The 15,893-nt window shown below is 54.1% G+C and overlaps 1 protein-coding gene across 4 annotated transcripts; it reads left to right on the forward strand.

The window, feature by feature from the left end:
- Positions 1–42: 42 nt before the first annotated feature.
- Positions 43–7,084, forward strand: TMEM106A (transmembrane protein 106A). 4 transcript variants are annotated; one of them, XR_005082970.2, is made up of 9 exons: positions 43–141; positions 426–571; positions 1,549–1,775; positions 2,300–2,363; positions 3,700–3,853; positions 4,325–4,499; positions 4,577–4,620; positions 5,145–5,198; positions 5,556–5,591. XR_005082970.2 is itself a non-coding variant. In XM_037148543.2 (9 exons), the coding sequence occupies exons 3-9, from the start codon at positions 1,568–1,570 to the stop codon at positions 5,674–5,676; spliced, it is 786 nt and encodes a 261-aa protein (XP_037004438.2). In that variant the 5' UTR covers positions 43–141; positions 426–571; positions 1,549–1,567; the 3' UTR covers positions 5,677–7,084. The 4 variants fall into 4 exon arrangements, 3 of the variants coding, with proteins under 3 accessions (XP_037004438.2, XP_037004455.2, XP_053517334.1); XM_037148543.2 differs by having other exon boundaries at positions 4,325–4,465; positions 5,556–7,084; XM_037148560.2 differs by lacking the exons at positions 4,577–4,620; positions 5,145–5,198; positions 5,556–5,591 and adding an exon at positions 4,669–5,137.
- The last annotated feature ends 8,809 nt before the right edge of the window (positions 7,085–15,893 follow it).

The following is a 15,893-nucleotide window of genomic DNA, read 5'->3' on the forward strand; positions in this document are numbered from 1 at the left end:
GGCGCCTGCCTGGGAGGGCGGGGCCGGAAGGGCCGGGGCGGGGCTTCCCGAAGCTTGCAGTCAAGGCTCGGGGCACGGCCTGGTTCCCTCAGGCTCTTTCGATTCTGCTGGCAACCGGTTCTGTACCTGTGTGGCCTAGGGGTAAGGCAGTCGCTTCTTTCTCCTTGGGAGGCAAGGGCTAATGCTCCTTTCGTACCTCCTAGCCCAACACACAGGCGACCAAACGCGACTAACGGCTCCTCCGGTGGGACGTGAAATTCCCCCCTCAATGAAATTTCAGCCTCTGTCAGTTCCTCCCCCCACCACTATCCCCACCCCGGCGTGTGGCCGGCCCCGGAGTAGGGTGGAAAGCAGCTTGGCTCTCCTGGGAGGCGTGGGTCGTTGCTGCTCTCCGCTCCCTCCAACGCGATGCATTGGGTCCCCAGGACTGCTGAAGGGGGCCCGGTCGCCCTGGCGAGCCCCAGCTGTGGCTCCTCGGACCACCCTGCCCAACAGCCCCTCCTCCCCATAGACACAGACCCAAATCTGTACTTGCCGCTGAGAGGAGCCCCGGATCCCAGACCTGAACCAGGTGAGGCTCCCTTTATTTCATTTATTGATTTTGGAGAGAGAAAAGGGGAGACAGAAGGATAAGAGGAACATCCATTTGTTGTTCCACTTATTTATTCATTGGTTGGTTCTTGTATGTGCCCTGACTGGGGATCGAACCCACAACAAGGCGATGCTCTGACCAACTGAGCTACCCAGCCAGGGCCACTCCCTTTATTTTAGCCTAGGAAGGTCTGAGTGCAGCGGCTCACCTTGCCCACTCACTCTGCCACCACTCTTAAGGTTTTTTGGGGAAAAAAACCCTATATTTAACCTTGGCCTTTCCTAGTGAAGGAGGGGACCCTGACATTGCAACCACCTGCCTGGAGGCATGCTTTCCTACTCCACTTCGAAAAGCAGTGAGGAAGAGGTCTGTGCTCCCCTCCAGGATTATCTTAGGGTTCTTAGCCTCATCTGTGACCAGTCTCGCCTCGTTTCTCGTGTTTCAACAAATCCCTGCCTTCCTATTAAAGCCTACACCTACCCAGGCTCAGAAATGCAAGCTTTCCTTCCCTACCTTGGCTGGGAGACCTCTTTCGAGTCCTGTTCTTGCCTAGGAAGAAAGGACTGGACTTACTTCCTTCCCCTGCCCTACGCAGCTTAATTCCCTTGAAGTAAATGACTGGTCAGCAACTTTCCCGGGGGAAGAAAAAGTGCTCTGCCATTCACTTATGAAAGTCCCTGAAAGTTAAATAACTTCTGCTTTTCTTTTCCTTCCTGTAGGCAGATTGAGCTCTCCTACAGTAATGAAAGGACTTTGAAATGCATTGAGATTTCTGACCTGAGAGTCCACTGTAACTGCTCGATTTTCCATACCCTAGCTTCCTGAGGCTTGAACTTGATGAAAACGCGGTGGAACTGTGTCAATCTTGAGAACCTGAAAGAGTAGCATTACTCTAGAGTAACATTCAGCATCAGTGCTAACAAGCTGAGCCCTGAACTTGGTTCTTTTCTCATTAGCGAGAAAGCCCCCTGAACGATGGGTGAGACGTTCTCCCAGCTGGGCTCTCAGGAGGATGAAAACAAGCCAATTCTACGTCCTGCCGCAGCCATCGTCAGCAAGGCTGCCAGATACGCCAGCGACGGCAGCAGCAAATTGTTTTCTTCCTGTGCATCTTGTGAAAGGGCTGCTGGTGCCAGCTTTGTGACTTGTCCCACCTGCCAGGGCAGTGGGGAGATCCCTCGAGGTGAGTGGCTCGAGGCTCTGGAAGTAGCCTAAATCCAGGGAACACTCTTAGCAGTCAACTGGCCTCAGGTCAGGCGCCTCTGAGACTCCTTGAATGGGATTGGGCCTCCCAGCTCTTGGTCCCCCAGTTTCAGGCTAGCCAGAGAGATGTTAACCCCTCTTGTGTCAGTGGTGCTCCCTAGCCCCAGGGGGTTTCCAGCCTCTCTGCTCCCTTAGCAACAATGTGCTCAAGGATTCAGGAGGCTACAGATGACTCCTCCAAAGAAGCTAGGCTCTGATTTGCTGGTGACTCGCAGAGGTTCTTCACATATGTTTATGAAAATCTCTGACTTTTCATGCTAGAGGTAGCAAAACTGAGCTGCCAGCTTCAGCAGCACACCTCAGTGCTTCCAGACCTGCTCTGGGGCAGAGGTGGCATGCCTCTGACATCGCTCTGTGGGGTGGGGGGACTTCTGGCAGGCTGGCCCAGGAAACATTTCCCATGGGCACTTCTTGGCCCTCCCTCGCACTTCTTTCTCTCTACAGAGCTAGAAAAGCAGCTGGTGGCTCTCATCCCCTATGGGGACCAGAGGCTGAAGCCAAGGCACACGTAAGCCCCTCTTCCTGCCCCTCAGCTCCACAGGCCATTGCCCATGGGGCTGTTCCTCTTTGTCTTCTCTGTCTGCCTCCCCCAGTTTTTCTCCATTAATTCTCCCCTTAAAGAGCCTGAGCCTCATGGGGCTCAGATGTACTCGTCCCATTTCTGTACATTTTTTTAAAGATTTTATTTATTTATCTTTAGAGAAGAAAGGAAGGAGAGAGGGAGAGAAATATCAATGTATGGTTGCTTCTCATGCGACCCCTGCTGGGAACTGGCCTGCAACCCAGGCATGTGCCCTGACTGGGAATCGAACCGTGAACCTTTGGTTCGCAGGCCCGCCCTCAGTCCACTGGGCTACACCAGCCAGGGCCCCCGTTTCTGTACATTTTCCCAATTTAAAAAATCCAGGCCATAAAGCTACTTGATGTCCTTCTCATGAGCTCACTGTCTCCCAGAAGCATGGCTCCCTTTCGAAGGCAGAGAGGACCTCTTGACCCTGCGAGTCCTTCCAGGAGGGAGGGCGTGGCCCTGGCTGCAGGGGCCTCTGGGAAGTTACTTTTCCGAAGAGCTTCCCTTGCTGTGACAGTTCAGACCTGCTTGTTCTCTTCCCGGTAGACATGGAAAACCAGATGCTCCCTGTTCTGAAATACTTCAGAACCTCAGAGGCAGCCCCGAGTTTCACTGGGGTCATGACCCTGACTATCATCTGGGTCCATTTGACGTGGACCCCCTACAACCTCTTCCCCGGGTCCTCAGCTTCCGCCTGGGAGCCAGCACCCAGCCCTCCCCACAGTTATACCAGAATCTGAACCCGCAGTGTCCCTCACCAGATACTTACAAGGTGTGATTTCTTGAATGCACGTCTCATTTTTTTAATTAGATGGACAGATGGTCTCCTGTTCTGAATATTCAGAACTCTCAAAATTCACATGGACTGACTTTTTCCAGTGGTCATAACACACATTTGTTTAGCTTGAGTTATGTGCCAGGACTTGGGATTAGTGCTTTTCCCCATGCATTAGTTTATATCAAATTCTCTGAGGTGGGTACAATTATCTCCATGTTACAGACCAGAAAACTGAGGCTTGGGGTTGCTCAGGACTTCGACCCAAGGGGCACAGAGAGCTGGGCATGGACGCCTAGCTGTCTGCCACCAGTCCCGGGCTCCTAACTGCTCAGGCCACGTCTGCACGTAGGCTGGTCCTACACACCCAGGGCGCTAAATATACATTGGGGGGGCAGGGTGCACGGGGAGCCTCGTGCACGGGGAGGAGTGTCTGCGCGCCCCCTGCCGGAGTCTGCTCGGGGTTCAGACTCCTGCACCCCGGCTCCCACTCTCCGACAGGAAGCTCTCCGTGTTCCTGGCGGTGCTCGTCTGCCTCGTGACCGCCGCCCTCCTCGTGTTTTTCCTGTTTCCCCGCTCCATCGCCGTGCAGCCCGCGGGCCTCAACTCCTCCACTGTGGCCTTGGACGAGGCTGATATCCACCTCAACATAACGGTGGGTGGGTGCCCGCGCCCCCGGGCTCCTCTGACCCCACCTTCCCAGCTATATTCCTCTGTGGCCCTTGTCCACTGTTGAGACCCTGGGCACCCAGAGGGTGGTGGAAACCTGAGGAGAAGCAGGGGCAGCTCTGAGCCCCCTAACAGATAGGGTAGGATGGAGACTTTCCACAGCGAGGAGTCGGAATCAGGGCCCCAGAAATAAATCACAGCGTGTAATGGGGGTGGGTGGGCGGGCTGAGACAGGGTCCTGAAACAGCTCAATGTTTTAGTTCAGGTGACCTTTCATACCGTAAAGAGCCCCCTGCGGGGTTGGGGGGTGGGCCCCGGAGGGCGCTCCTGGCGCTCCTGGCACTCCGGCAGCTGAGGCTCATCGGGGGTGGGGCTGGAGCTCCGCCAAGCTGGGGGTTTTGAAACTTCGACTTCCCCTTTGTAAGGACAGCCACTGTCACCCTTCTCTTCCCGCCAGAATGTCTTGAACGTCTCCAATAGCAACTACTACCCCATCACGGTGACCCAGCTAACCACTGAGGTCCTGCATCTGTCCCTCATGGTGGGGCGGGTCTCCAGCAGCCTCCTCCTCCACATTGGCCCTTTGGCCAGTGAACAGGTGACTCCCTGTCCCTGGCCAGCCCTGCCCGCAGGTGTGTGGATGTGTGTGGTGGTGGGAAGTGGGCAGTGGCGGGAGTCGGAGCTAACCCTGTAACTGTTTGGTTGACAGATTTTTTATGGAGTAGCCAACGAGATCGGGGATGAAAACACATAGTGAGTGTGCCTCCATCTCTTCTCCCTCGGCCTCTTTTCTGGCTGCAGACCTGGCTTTGATCCCCATCAGATTCCCGGATTGCCTAACAAACCCGGTGGCCAGCCTTTGGCCTGCGGACGTGACTGAAGCTCCCATGACTCAGGGTCCCCCACCCTCTGCCTTTTGGGACCTAGATTGTAATGCAGAACAGCCTTGCATTCCATTCATCTTTACAATCTGTGACCCTAGGCCCCTTGCCCTGAACTGCAGAGAAGGTTAAATGCTTTGTTTTCTGGTGGGAGGAGCCTGCCCATCCCTGGGCCCAGTGGGTGGGGTCAGAGGATCGATACTGCCAGAGGGTGACATACTGTCCTCAGGATGAGGAGACAGGGTGGAGTGGCATTTGGGCCCCTGATGGGAAGGGGCCTGAGGAGATGAGGGGGGTAGAACCCTTGGGTCTCTAAGCTTCTGATAGGCTGCTCAGTGTGAAACACGGTCCTGTGTGTTTACCTCTCCCCCTTCCCTCTCTCCCTCCCTCTCTCAGCAAAATCTGTAGCTGGCAGAAAATCAATGTCCACCATGTGCTTTTGCACATCCAGTAAGTAGTACTCGGAGCCCCGTGTCCCCTCTCTGGCTTCTGACTTCATTCTGACTCCTCGGCTCCACCTTGTGTGAGGAGCGTCATCCAGGCTGACCCCATGAATCTGTTCTTGGGAAAAGCAGGCCCAGCCCCTTCTCTAGGCCCCACCTTGTTAATAAGCTGTTGGTGGGGCAGCCACAGAGCTGTCTGGATCACAGGTGGGGTGGCGATCCCAGATGCCTTAGCGGAGTGGGTTCCCACAGAAAGGGGGAGGTGGTATCCAAGGGAGCCGACCCGCCCTCCCGAGTCAGCAGAGCAGGGCCAGAGCTTGGCTCTCCCTCCCAGACTCAGGAATCGAGCCTGCTTCCTCTCCAGGGGCACCTTGACCTGCACCTACCTGAGCCATGCGGAGCAGCTGGTCTTCCAGAGCTATGAGTACGTGGACTGCCGGGGAAACAGGTCAGCACCCCACTCGCTGGTGCCGCACCCGCCGTGACCTGGCTGCTGTCCCCAAACTCCGGGAGCCTGCCAGCCTGCTCTGCATCTCACAGCTCTGCCGTGCCCCACAAAGGACTCTGGTGACTGCTCTGTCATGCCCTCCCACGCGCCCCCCACTCTCCCCACTAAGCGCAGGAAGCTTTCTGTGGAAGGCAACTGCGCACACGCACAGCAGTAGCCTCTGATTTCCACGGGCTCGGAGGCCCAGCTCTGCTAGGGGCTGCCGCCAGCCTTTCCTCTCGGGCTGCCTAGGGGAAAGCCTGAGCTGGTGTTTCCTGGGAGGCCTTGCAGCGGGCCCTGCCTCTCTGTTCTGAGCACCTGAGCTGCCCAGCTCCTCAGGTCTGGCCTTTCCTCCTGCCTCCGTGTGGAGGAAGCTTTAATTTTTTTCTGGCTTTAGAAACATGACTTCTTCCCAGGCTCCCCACCTAGTGATAGGGAAGCAACTCAGGGGAGAGGGGGCATTCAGTGCTGACTCTAGGGTCTCTCAGGGTACACAGGTGTTCTCCTGTGCCTCCCAGCTGTGGTCGTGTGACAAAGGGATGGTGATGGGCCGCTTCTCCCTGGTAACTTGCCCCTGCCCATCTGACAGCCGGATTGGCTGAGGCCCTTTTATTCTGCGTCCTTCCTGCTTAAAGGCGGTCCTCATTCCTAGGAAGACAGCTGTTCTCCATCCCACGCTTCTCTCCACAAAACAGTTTTTTATTCTCTTCACAGTAGGAGCAAAGTAGTAGGGGAGGGGAGGAAGGTACCTGGCGCCCTTTGGGCCTACATGGGAAAATCAGACAAAGCCAGAGTTGTTTTCAAAGGTATTTATTGGGAAAGAAAAGTATTATTTATTGAAGGAGCAGGCATAGCCAGCCAAACAGCACGGCTGTGGCGAAGCTGGCAGCACCCAGCCGAGTGGCCAGGCTCTGCCGCACTAGGACGCAGCGTCTGCTGCCGGAGGCATCTGCTTTGCTTTGGCCATTGGCTGTCTGGAGCAGCTCCTCAGGAGGGCCATGTCTAGACCCCTCCTGTCTCTGCTGTCACTCAGCTGAAACTAAGCTCCAGGGACTCCAGGCCCCACAGGGCTCTGAGCAGAGGCAGCTTCTCTAGCTGAGCAGAAATGGTGTTTGCTCACTAAGGTTTTATTGGGCAGCAGAGGGATGAGCTGAGGTGGTGGGGAAAGTCGAACTTGGAGTAGGATGGGTGGAGGGGGGACTGGTGATGGAGCCCGCTGGCTGGCAGACTGGGACAACGGGAGGAAGGAGGCTGGACTGTGTGTCTCCACACTTTGCTGTCTAGGCCCCGGGGTCAGGGCGGTGCTGGCCAGAGCACAAAAGTCCAGAAAAGCCAGGCTAGGGCTGCTGCTGAGTGTACGTCACCGAATGTAAAGATTTATATTGTAATCAATAAACTATACTTAACAAAGTTAAAAAAAATTTTCTCCTGCGAGTGGGACGGGAGCTGGGGGACAAGTCTGATGTCAGCCTGTTCACGTCCTGGTGGGTGTCAAGGCCTCCTGCCCGGGCCCTGAGCCCCTTTGTAACGTGTCCTGTCTTTCTGACCTCAGAGATGGCTCCCAAGGAGCGTGCTCTCTCCCAGTTTACCTCTCAGGCCGGCCCCTTCTAACCTGAGTCCTGTTCTGTGCCCCGCCCCCAGCCACGCCCTCAGGAAGTACTGCGCCGAGGCGCCCCAGTCCGACCAGAGGCACCACTATGTGGGCCAGGAGAACAGGACCGAGGCGTCCTCCTCGCTAGTCCCAGCTGGAAGAGGGACCTCTTGTCTGTCACCGCTCCTCCGACAGGCCCAGGCCGAGACCTCTTGTCTGTCACCGCTCCTCCGACGGGCCCAGGCCGAGACCCGGAAGAGCCCTGTGTGTTTCTGTGGGCCAGTTTCCCTCCCCTTCCACCACCACCTCCTGCTGCTGCCCCCACCTGCTCTGGTGGGAGGCAACCCCTCCTTGTACAACCCCAGTGGCTGTATCTCTAAGCATCGGCTAGGCGGCAGGGGTGGTGGCTCCTGGCAGAATCACCCCTGAAGCCCCCACGGAACTATCATCGGAGAGGGAAAAAAAAAGCCCAGTAGCAGAGCTGTAGACTTGGGAGGCCAAGGCCAAGCTCTCCCACTGGCTTTGCGTAGAGAAGCATGCACTTGCCTTTCACCACCCTCTCACCCTCTCCAGCCCCTTCGTGGGTCTTCCTGCCCCCTTCCCCTCCCCCCAGCCCCACAGCTGGCCAGTCTCCTTTCCAGGAAGAAACATTTCATTCCCAGCTAAGCCGCCACCTATTCCAGATCCAGACAGGGTGGCTTTGGGGTGGAGGTGTTGCTGGGTGGCAAGAAGCTGGGATTGCTTGTCTGTTTCGTACTGATGGCCAGCTTGGTCTCGGACTCTACCTCTGGCTCACCACTGCTGTACGTAATTCGTTGACTGAGAAAAGGAAGAGAGAGGAGGCAGAACAGGTTACTTAGCACTCACTGAGCTGGCTGGTTTCAGACATGAAGCCTTTTGAGACCAGAGAAATCAAAGTGAAATGTAACAGTCTAGTCCTCCTCCTAAAAGGGTTTAGAACGAGCCAGGCTCTCAGCTAAGTGCTTTGATGTCTTGTCATTGCCACATGCCAGCGCTCATGAGCCCGTGAAGGAGGGGGCGTTGCTATTACTGATTTCTGGATGGGGCAGCTGAGGTTCAGAGATGCGGTCACGCTACTGGGGCATGGCGGTTCGACTGGGGCCGCCACCTGCTGCCTTGTGGTCTTGGCTTCCTCCTGCTGCAGTTGTCGCGGACGGACTTGGCTCTTCCAACAGCCTCCATGGTTTGCTTCTCTGGCACCTGTCCTCTCTCTCCAAATAGATTGTCAACCCCTCCACTGATGCTTAGTGCTAGGCAATAGCCCCTATTTAGACATTTTTAGGAAGTAAGGAACAGGGGAGTGGGCCATCCAGCAGTGACTTTGAAATAATCACAGCCCTGACCAGTGTGGCTCCGTTGGTTGGGATCGTCCAGCGAAATGAAATGTCGCTGGTTTGATTCTCAGTCAGGGCACGTGCCTGGGTTGCAGGTTTGGTTCCTGGTCGGGGTGCATGAGAGAGGCAACGGATGGACGTTTCTCTCCCTCTTTTTCTCCCTCCCTTTCCCTTTCTCCAAAAAATAAAATCTTTAGAAGTCACTGCAGCCCCTCCCTCAGTCCTGCCGAGGAAGCTGTCTAGACCCACACACACTCACTCCCAGGCGCACACAGACACGCAGCTGGAGCGAGCCTGCCTTTCACGCCCTGTCTCACCGTGAATCTTGGGCACCTGGCGTACTTATCTGGGCGGGGCTGGCTTGACTTCTTGAAACCTGACGGTGAAACAAAGCACATGTTGCCCATCTGGCAGTTTCTGACACCGGAACACGGCAGAGGCAGATTCTTTACTACGTGACTGGGGGGCAGGCGGCAGCCCCCACCTGGGGCCAGGCGCAGACTGAGCCCACCTGAAAGTTCTCAGTGAGGACCTGCGGCCCCCTGTGCCGGGCCTCACAGGGCCCAGAGTCTCTGTTGCTAAGCCTACAACTCACGCGGCACCCTCTAGCCACCCTCGCCCTGGAGGAAGAGCTAACAGCTTCTGAGCCACCCCCTCCTGAAGCTGGCACCCTTCTTCACAGTGCTAGGCTGGTGCAAACACAGGGAGTGGCCCCCAAGTTAAGGCCAAGGTTGCTGGGGAGAGTCAGAGGGTGGGGTAACGTGGATCTGAACTGTAGGTCTAGGATAAGGCTTCACATTTACCAGGATCTTGAGGGCTTTTCTTCCCTCCTTGGAACTTGTCGTTAAAACAGTTGGATTGCCCTCCGTCTTGTTGTGTCCCCACTGAGACAAGCTGAGGACCGAGCTTTTGGGAGTTCTGGAGACTGTGTTTGGAGGTGTACTGAAGGAGAGGGTCTTGGAAGTTTTGTTGCCTTGGCTGCGGTGGTGGCTGTGGCTGTGGCTGTGGCTGTGGCGGTGCTGCCGGGGGTGGTTGTGGTAGCACCTGTGGCAGCCGCACCTCCTGCTGTGACTCTGGAGGTGGCCGGGGTTGTTTCTCAGTTTGGCATCTGTCCTCTTGCGGTTGCTTTGGTTTCTGTCAAGAAGCACCCGGCAAGTGACATCCTTCTCCCTCCCACCCACTCACTCGTCCGCCAGACGCCTTGGGAGCAAGACAACCAAATCTAGAGCGAGAGGTGCCCCAAGGGTCTGCACTCCCCGGACCGGGGGCTGAGGCTACAGCATGAGCTGTCTCCTTTCGCCCACAGCAACACCCAAGAACGGTTCCTCTGGTGACAGGGCCCCCGGTGCCCCCAGCACAGTCCCTGTCTAGGAAGCATCGGTCTCTGAGCACCTGCTTCCTAGCTTGGGAACTGCGCACTGAAAAACAATTTGCAGTACAGGATAAAGAATAGCTCGGTGCAAATGCTTTCAAGCAGCACTGGCCGGCCCTGGCTGGTGTGGCTCAGTGGGACTGGGCGCCGGCCTGCAATCCCAAAGGTGGCCGGTTCGTTGCCAGATCAGGGCACATGCCTGGGTTGCAGGTCAGGTCCCCAGTTTGGGGTGTGTGAGAGGCAACCGATGTTTGTCTCATACACTGATGTTTCTCTCCCTCTCTTTCTCCTTTCCTTCTGCTCTCTCTAAAAGTGAATAAATCTTTTTTTTTTAAAACAGCACTGTCCAATAGAAATATAATATGTGCCACATGTAATTTTCCATTTTCTTGTAGCAACACAAAGAGGAAGAAACAGGTAAAACTTTTTAATAATGATTTTATTTAACCTCACACACCCAAACAGATAATCAATACAAATATTACATAATTTATATTCTTTGTTTTTGTACTGAGTATTCAAAACCCAGCATGCATTTTGCACTTAATAGCACATCTTATTTAGGCCACAACCTTTCAACAAAAATAATTTAGATTTAGATTTCATCGAATTTCCGGTTGAAAAAGTAGGTCCACGTACCCAAGTGGTCCAAACATAAGGCTTTCCAACATGTTAACTGAGTATTTTAAAATTTCTATTTAGCCCTGGCTGGTGTAGCTCAGTGGATTGAGTGTGGGCTGTGAACCAAAGGGTCGCTGGTTCAATTCCCAGTCAGGGCACATGCCTGGGTTGCAGGCCAGATCCCTAGTGGGGACCACACAAGAGGCAACCACACACTGATGTTTCTCTAACTCTCTTTCTCCTTCCATTCCCCTCTTTCTAAAAATAAATAAAATCTTTTTAAAAATAATAAAATTTCTATTTAAATCAATTAAGTGTGTGTAAAATTTTCAGTTGAGTTCCTCAGATCACCACATTTCAAGGGCTCAATAGCACGCACACTGGTAGCCACCCTATTGGACGGTGCAGCTTTAAAACCTACCAGGCCCAAGCTCCCTCAGCCCCCACGTAGGGCTCAGCAAAGCTGAGTCGTACACACACACACACACACACACACACACACGAGTTCATCCAACAGCCCCAGCTGGCACGGCTCAGTGGATTGAGTGCTGGTCTGTGAACCAAAGGGTCGCCAGTTTGATTCAGAGTCAGGGCACATGCCTGGGTTGAGAGCCAGGTCCCCAGTAGGGGGCGCATGAGAGGCAACTACACATGGATGTTTCTCTCCCTCTCTGCCCCTCTCTAAAAATATATTCTTTTTTTTTAATCTTTAGAAGGGAAAGGAAGGAGAGAAATATCAATGTATGGTTGCTTCTGGTGCATACCCTGCTGGGAACTGGCCTGCAACCCAGGCTTGTGCCCTGACGGGGAATTGAACTGCAATCTTTTGGTTTGCAGGCCCATGCTCAATCCACTAAGCTACACCCTCCAGGGCTTAAAAATATAAAATATTCTTAAAAAGAGTTCATCCACAGGGACACCCAAAGGCCTTGCTCTCCTCCCATTCCCCAACCTTCTATGGGGTCTGTCTTCCCTCCCCCATTCCGGGACCCTGATGAACTTGACCCCTCTCAGGCACCTGTTCTTGCTGCTGCTCTTGTTTGGATATCAGCCACCTCTTTCGGTCCAAAGCCATCTGCCGGCGGCGGGCCTCCCAGTGGTAAGCACTACCCATGATAGTGGGGGGAGGGTGGCAGAAGGCCCCCAGCAGGGAACAGGGCAGGCTCAGCCCGGGATGCTGCCACTGCCCCACCACCTCGGCCACCTCTCCCCCCAACCCCACTGCCAGTCAGCAGAACCACCTCACAATGTGGCCACTACCACGACAACAGGGCAGGACCCCCTGCCTAGGGGAGGAGGAAGGTGTTCCCCCCAAGTCTCCCAGGAACGTCTGTAATGTGTCTTTTTTTCCAGGGCCCTGAACAGATAGCAGACGCCTTCCACCATTAGCTTGGAGTCTCATATGGCCCTGCGGACAATTCTGAAGTCAGCTGGCTTTTCTCTCTGGTTTCTTTCTCCTACCCTTCCCAGGGTTCCAGCGTCTTCATCTGGCCCTCTGCTTTCCCCCTTTCCCCAAGGGTCTCCGGAGTCACGTGTCCGCCAGGCCCCCATCCCCTTCTATGCTGAGTCAGGAAGACAGGAAATACCAAGTCCAGGTAACTCTCGCGGGAACTGCCAGGCAGCCGGCTGGAGAGGGCCTTTATCCCGAGCCTAGTTCTTCCTCTGACCCTGCAGACCCTGCCTAACCCCTCTGGGCTCTTTCCTTGGCTGTAGAACCAGAAGGATGTTTCTTGTTACCCTCTTCAGAGGACTGGTGTTGGGACCAAACGGATTAATGGATGAGAATTGCACAAGAGGAAGTATTTGATGAGCTGCAGATCCGTACTGCTTATCTTCCCTGACTCGTGTCCCCAGTATGTGGGGTGGCCAGGGGAGGGGATCATTTTCTGCTGCCCAGAAAGCTTCTGGGGACAGGGTCTGAGTAGACTATTGATGTACCGCCTACATGACCACGCCTGTCCCCACAGATATAAATCTTGCAGAGCCTGAGTCTGGCTTCAGGGCTGAGGGCAGGATATGGGCCCGACAGGTGGAAAAAGGGACTTCATATGCAGCCCCAGCCTCGCACACAGGGTGCAGGGACAGCCCGTGAACCAGAGGACAGGTGGCTGGAGAGTTTGTCCATTCAGGCACCCAGAGTAGTGGGTCAGCTTGGGCTTTGAAGTCAGAGACTCAGGTTCAGGTTCAGTCCTGGCTGTGTCAGGTGTGAGCTGGGAGGACTTATCAGGGGACTTATCGGGGTCTCTAAGCATGAAGGTCGTGGGAAGACCCCGTGGAATTCGCGGGAAGCGCTCGCCCTCACCGTGACGCCGGGCTGTGGCCAGCTGGCAGCCCTACTGAGCTTTCTTCCTTGGCTAGCACCCAAGGGCGCCATCTGCAACAATAGATGACAAGGGTTTCCAGGTGCAGAAGACAATACTGAGGCTTCTCACTGGACATTGATCTTCATATAAACTAATTTTGAAATCATTTAGATGGAAAATGATAAGAGGAAGAGAAAGGGTTGGGACTCAGCGTCCCAACTGCATGTGAAAAGGAGGAAGCGGGTTCCTGTCTGTGTCTCCTCCTCTCTCGTTTTCCCTCTCGTTCTCCTACTCTGCACAGGACAGGGGTCAGATCCGGAGAAGCTGGGGCGGGGGCGGTGAGGGGGACTGGGCTGAACTGAGGGGAATGTGCCCAAGCCTCTGAGCCGGTCCTCAGGCCAGAGGGGGAGTTTCCAGGCTCGTCTGCCAAGATCGGGCCCCTTCTCGTCTCCCTCTCTGAGCCCCACTCTGGCAGCCCCTGTGCCCACTGTGTCCCCCAACCCCACTGCTGACCTCGGACTTCCCCACACTCCCGGGTTCCAGGAGTCTACTCCACATCCCTTCCGGTCTGGATTTTAACTGATCCTGGCCCTCAGGGAACTTCCCCTGCTGTCACCTAATTGTAGCCACTTGGATTTTTAAAGCAAGATTCTTATTATTCAAGGCCTAGAATGGCTTATGGTGGAAGGAATAAAGTTTGGTTGGAAGCAATGGGCCAGGTAAGTCCCGTGAAGTACCAGCTGCGTTATTTACCAGACATGCCACTGCGATCTGGTTCCTCTATCTCTCTGATCAGTTTCCTCACCTACAAAGGAAGGGTGACGATGCCTCCACCCTGGAGGTATTGTGACAACAGAAATAATTGGAGTCACACACTGCGTTCGATAAACCAAGGCTTCTATTATGGCAGTAGTCCACAGATCGAAGATGTTATTGATTATGAGAGACACCAATAGTGTATGTACCCCCTAAGCAAGAAAGGAAAAAAGAACAGAAATGAGACTCACTGCCGTGTAAACAACCGGCAGTGTTTTCTCTTGCTATCGAATGTAAAATGCATCCTGGTTTCTCTTCTTTTTATTTTTAGAATTTTTTTCTTTTGTATCTAGAGGGAGGGGAAAGGAGGGAGAGAAACATCAATCAGTTGCCTCTTGTAGGCGCCCCAACCAGGGACAGAACCCACAACCCAAGCATGTACTCTGATGGGAACCAACCAACCTTTTGGTTGTCCAGACTACACCCAATCAACTGATGCCCAGCCCAGAGCTGCGTCCGGCAGGGCCATTCTGGTTTCTGAGATACAAAGACGTAACAAAAGATGTTACATCTTGGGGTGGGTGGAATCGGGCACCGTCCTGGAGTACGACCACCTCAGGGACTCTCCCCAGGATGTCTGGACTCTAAACCCCTGTCTGTTCAGTATCTGGATGACCTTGAACTTTCCATCTCAGAAGCTGAGTTTCCTTGTAGGTCAAGTAAACACAGGACGGATGACTTCAGGCTGCTGGGAGGCACAGACACTCTGAGGGGCGGTGGCTGCCTTTGCTGCTCCCTGCTGCCCCCTGCTGGCCCTGCTGCTGTGAAGAGGAAATTGGTCCTGGCTGAGAGGACGACACAGTGCCCCTAGGGGTGGTGAAGCGCAAGTAAAGGAGCAGAGTGGCCCCCAAACCGGTCGGCATCTTAAACGCGGGTCCAGGCTTCTGCACTGCGGCCTCAGCAGCAAGGCTTCCAGCGCCTCGAAACCAGCCACTGCATAGATGAGTCTGTCTCCAGAGTGTTTGATTAACTCGAATCTCTTTTCTGAAACAGTTCTCTCACTTGTTAAGTGGGAATCATAAAGCCTGACCCACTTTCTTCACAAAATGGATGGGAATAAGGATCCACCCTTAATAAAGATATAAAAGGGCTACCCAGGAGGGGCCCCTCAGTGCCGTGGGAGGAAGAAGAGAAAGGAGGCTCGGGACTTGGGACGTCAGGCTCAGCATCGGCAGCTTCTTCAGATGTCAAATCGAATCAATGACACTTTTTGTTTGGGATGTTGAAAGACAATGTGGGGATGTGCCCTGGCCTCATTGTTCAGTTGGTTGGAGCATTGTCCCCAATGTGCCAAGGTCCTGGGGTCAATCCCTGGCGAGGGCACATAAGAGTCAACTGGTGGGAAGGTAGAGAGACGGACTGATGTTTCTCTCCCGTCTTCTGTCTTTCTGGAGCCAATAAATGTTTTTATGATAAGAAAGAAAGAGCCCTGGCTGGCGTGGCTCAGTGGATTGAGTTATGGCCTGTGAACCAAAAGGCGGCCAGTTTGATTCCCAGTCGGGGTGCATGCCTTGATGCCTGGGTTTCCCGCCAGGTCCCCAGTGGGGGGCACAAAAGAAACAAGCGCTGTTCTCTCCCTCTCTTTCTCCTTCCCTTCCCATCTCTTTAAAAAGATTTTATTTATTTATTTACTTTTAGAGGGGAAGGGAGGGAGAGAGAGAAACATCTATGTGTGGTTGCCTCTCACATGCCCCCCACGGGGGACCTAGCCCACACCCCAGGCATGTGCCCTGACTGGGAATCGAACCATCAGCCTTTTGGTTTGCAGGCCAGTGCTCAATCTACTGAGCCACACCAGCCAGGGCAATAAATAAAATCTATAAAAAAAAGAATCCATTCTTTGCTCATGGCTCAAGAAACATTAAAGGGAAGGCAATCTATAACCCTTGGCAACCTAGTTTTCTCTGTGTTTTTTTATCACCCCATCCACAGCTCTCCTCCATCCCATAGTTCTTGGAGCCTCCTACTCACAAAAAGAACAACAATTTAGCTCACATGTAATGAATGGGCCCTTCCTTTTCTCTGTCTCTCACCACCAGGAGATTCTAGAAAGTGCTTTGCAGACCGCACGGAGACTTAGAAGATGAGACTGAGAAAAGAGTGGCGAGAAATTGGGTTCCGGTTATTGATGCCATATAGTGGGAATTGAGATCCTGA

The sequence above is a fragment of the Artibeus jamaicensis genome, unplaced genomic scaffold (assembly GCF_021234435.1).
Source record: "Artibeus jamaicensis isolate MK-2021 breed Jamaican fruit bat unplaced genomic scaffold, CSHL_Jam_final contig_2259, whole genome shotgun sequence".
NCBI classification, from domain to species: domain Eukaryota; kingdom Metazoa; phylum Chordata; class Mammalia; order Chiroptera; family Phyllostomidae; genus Artibeus; species Artibeus jamaicensis.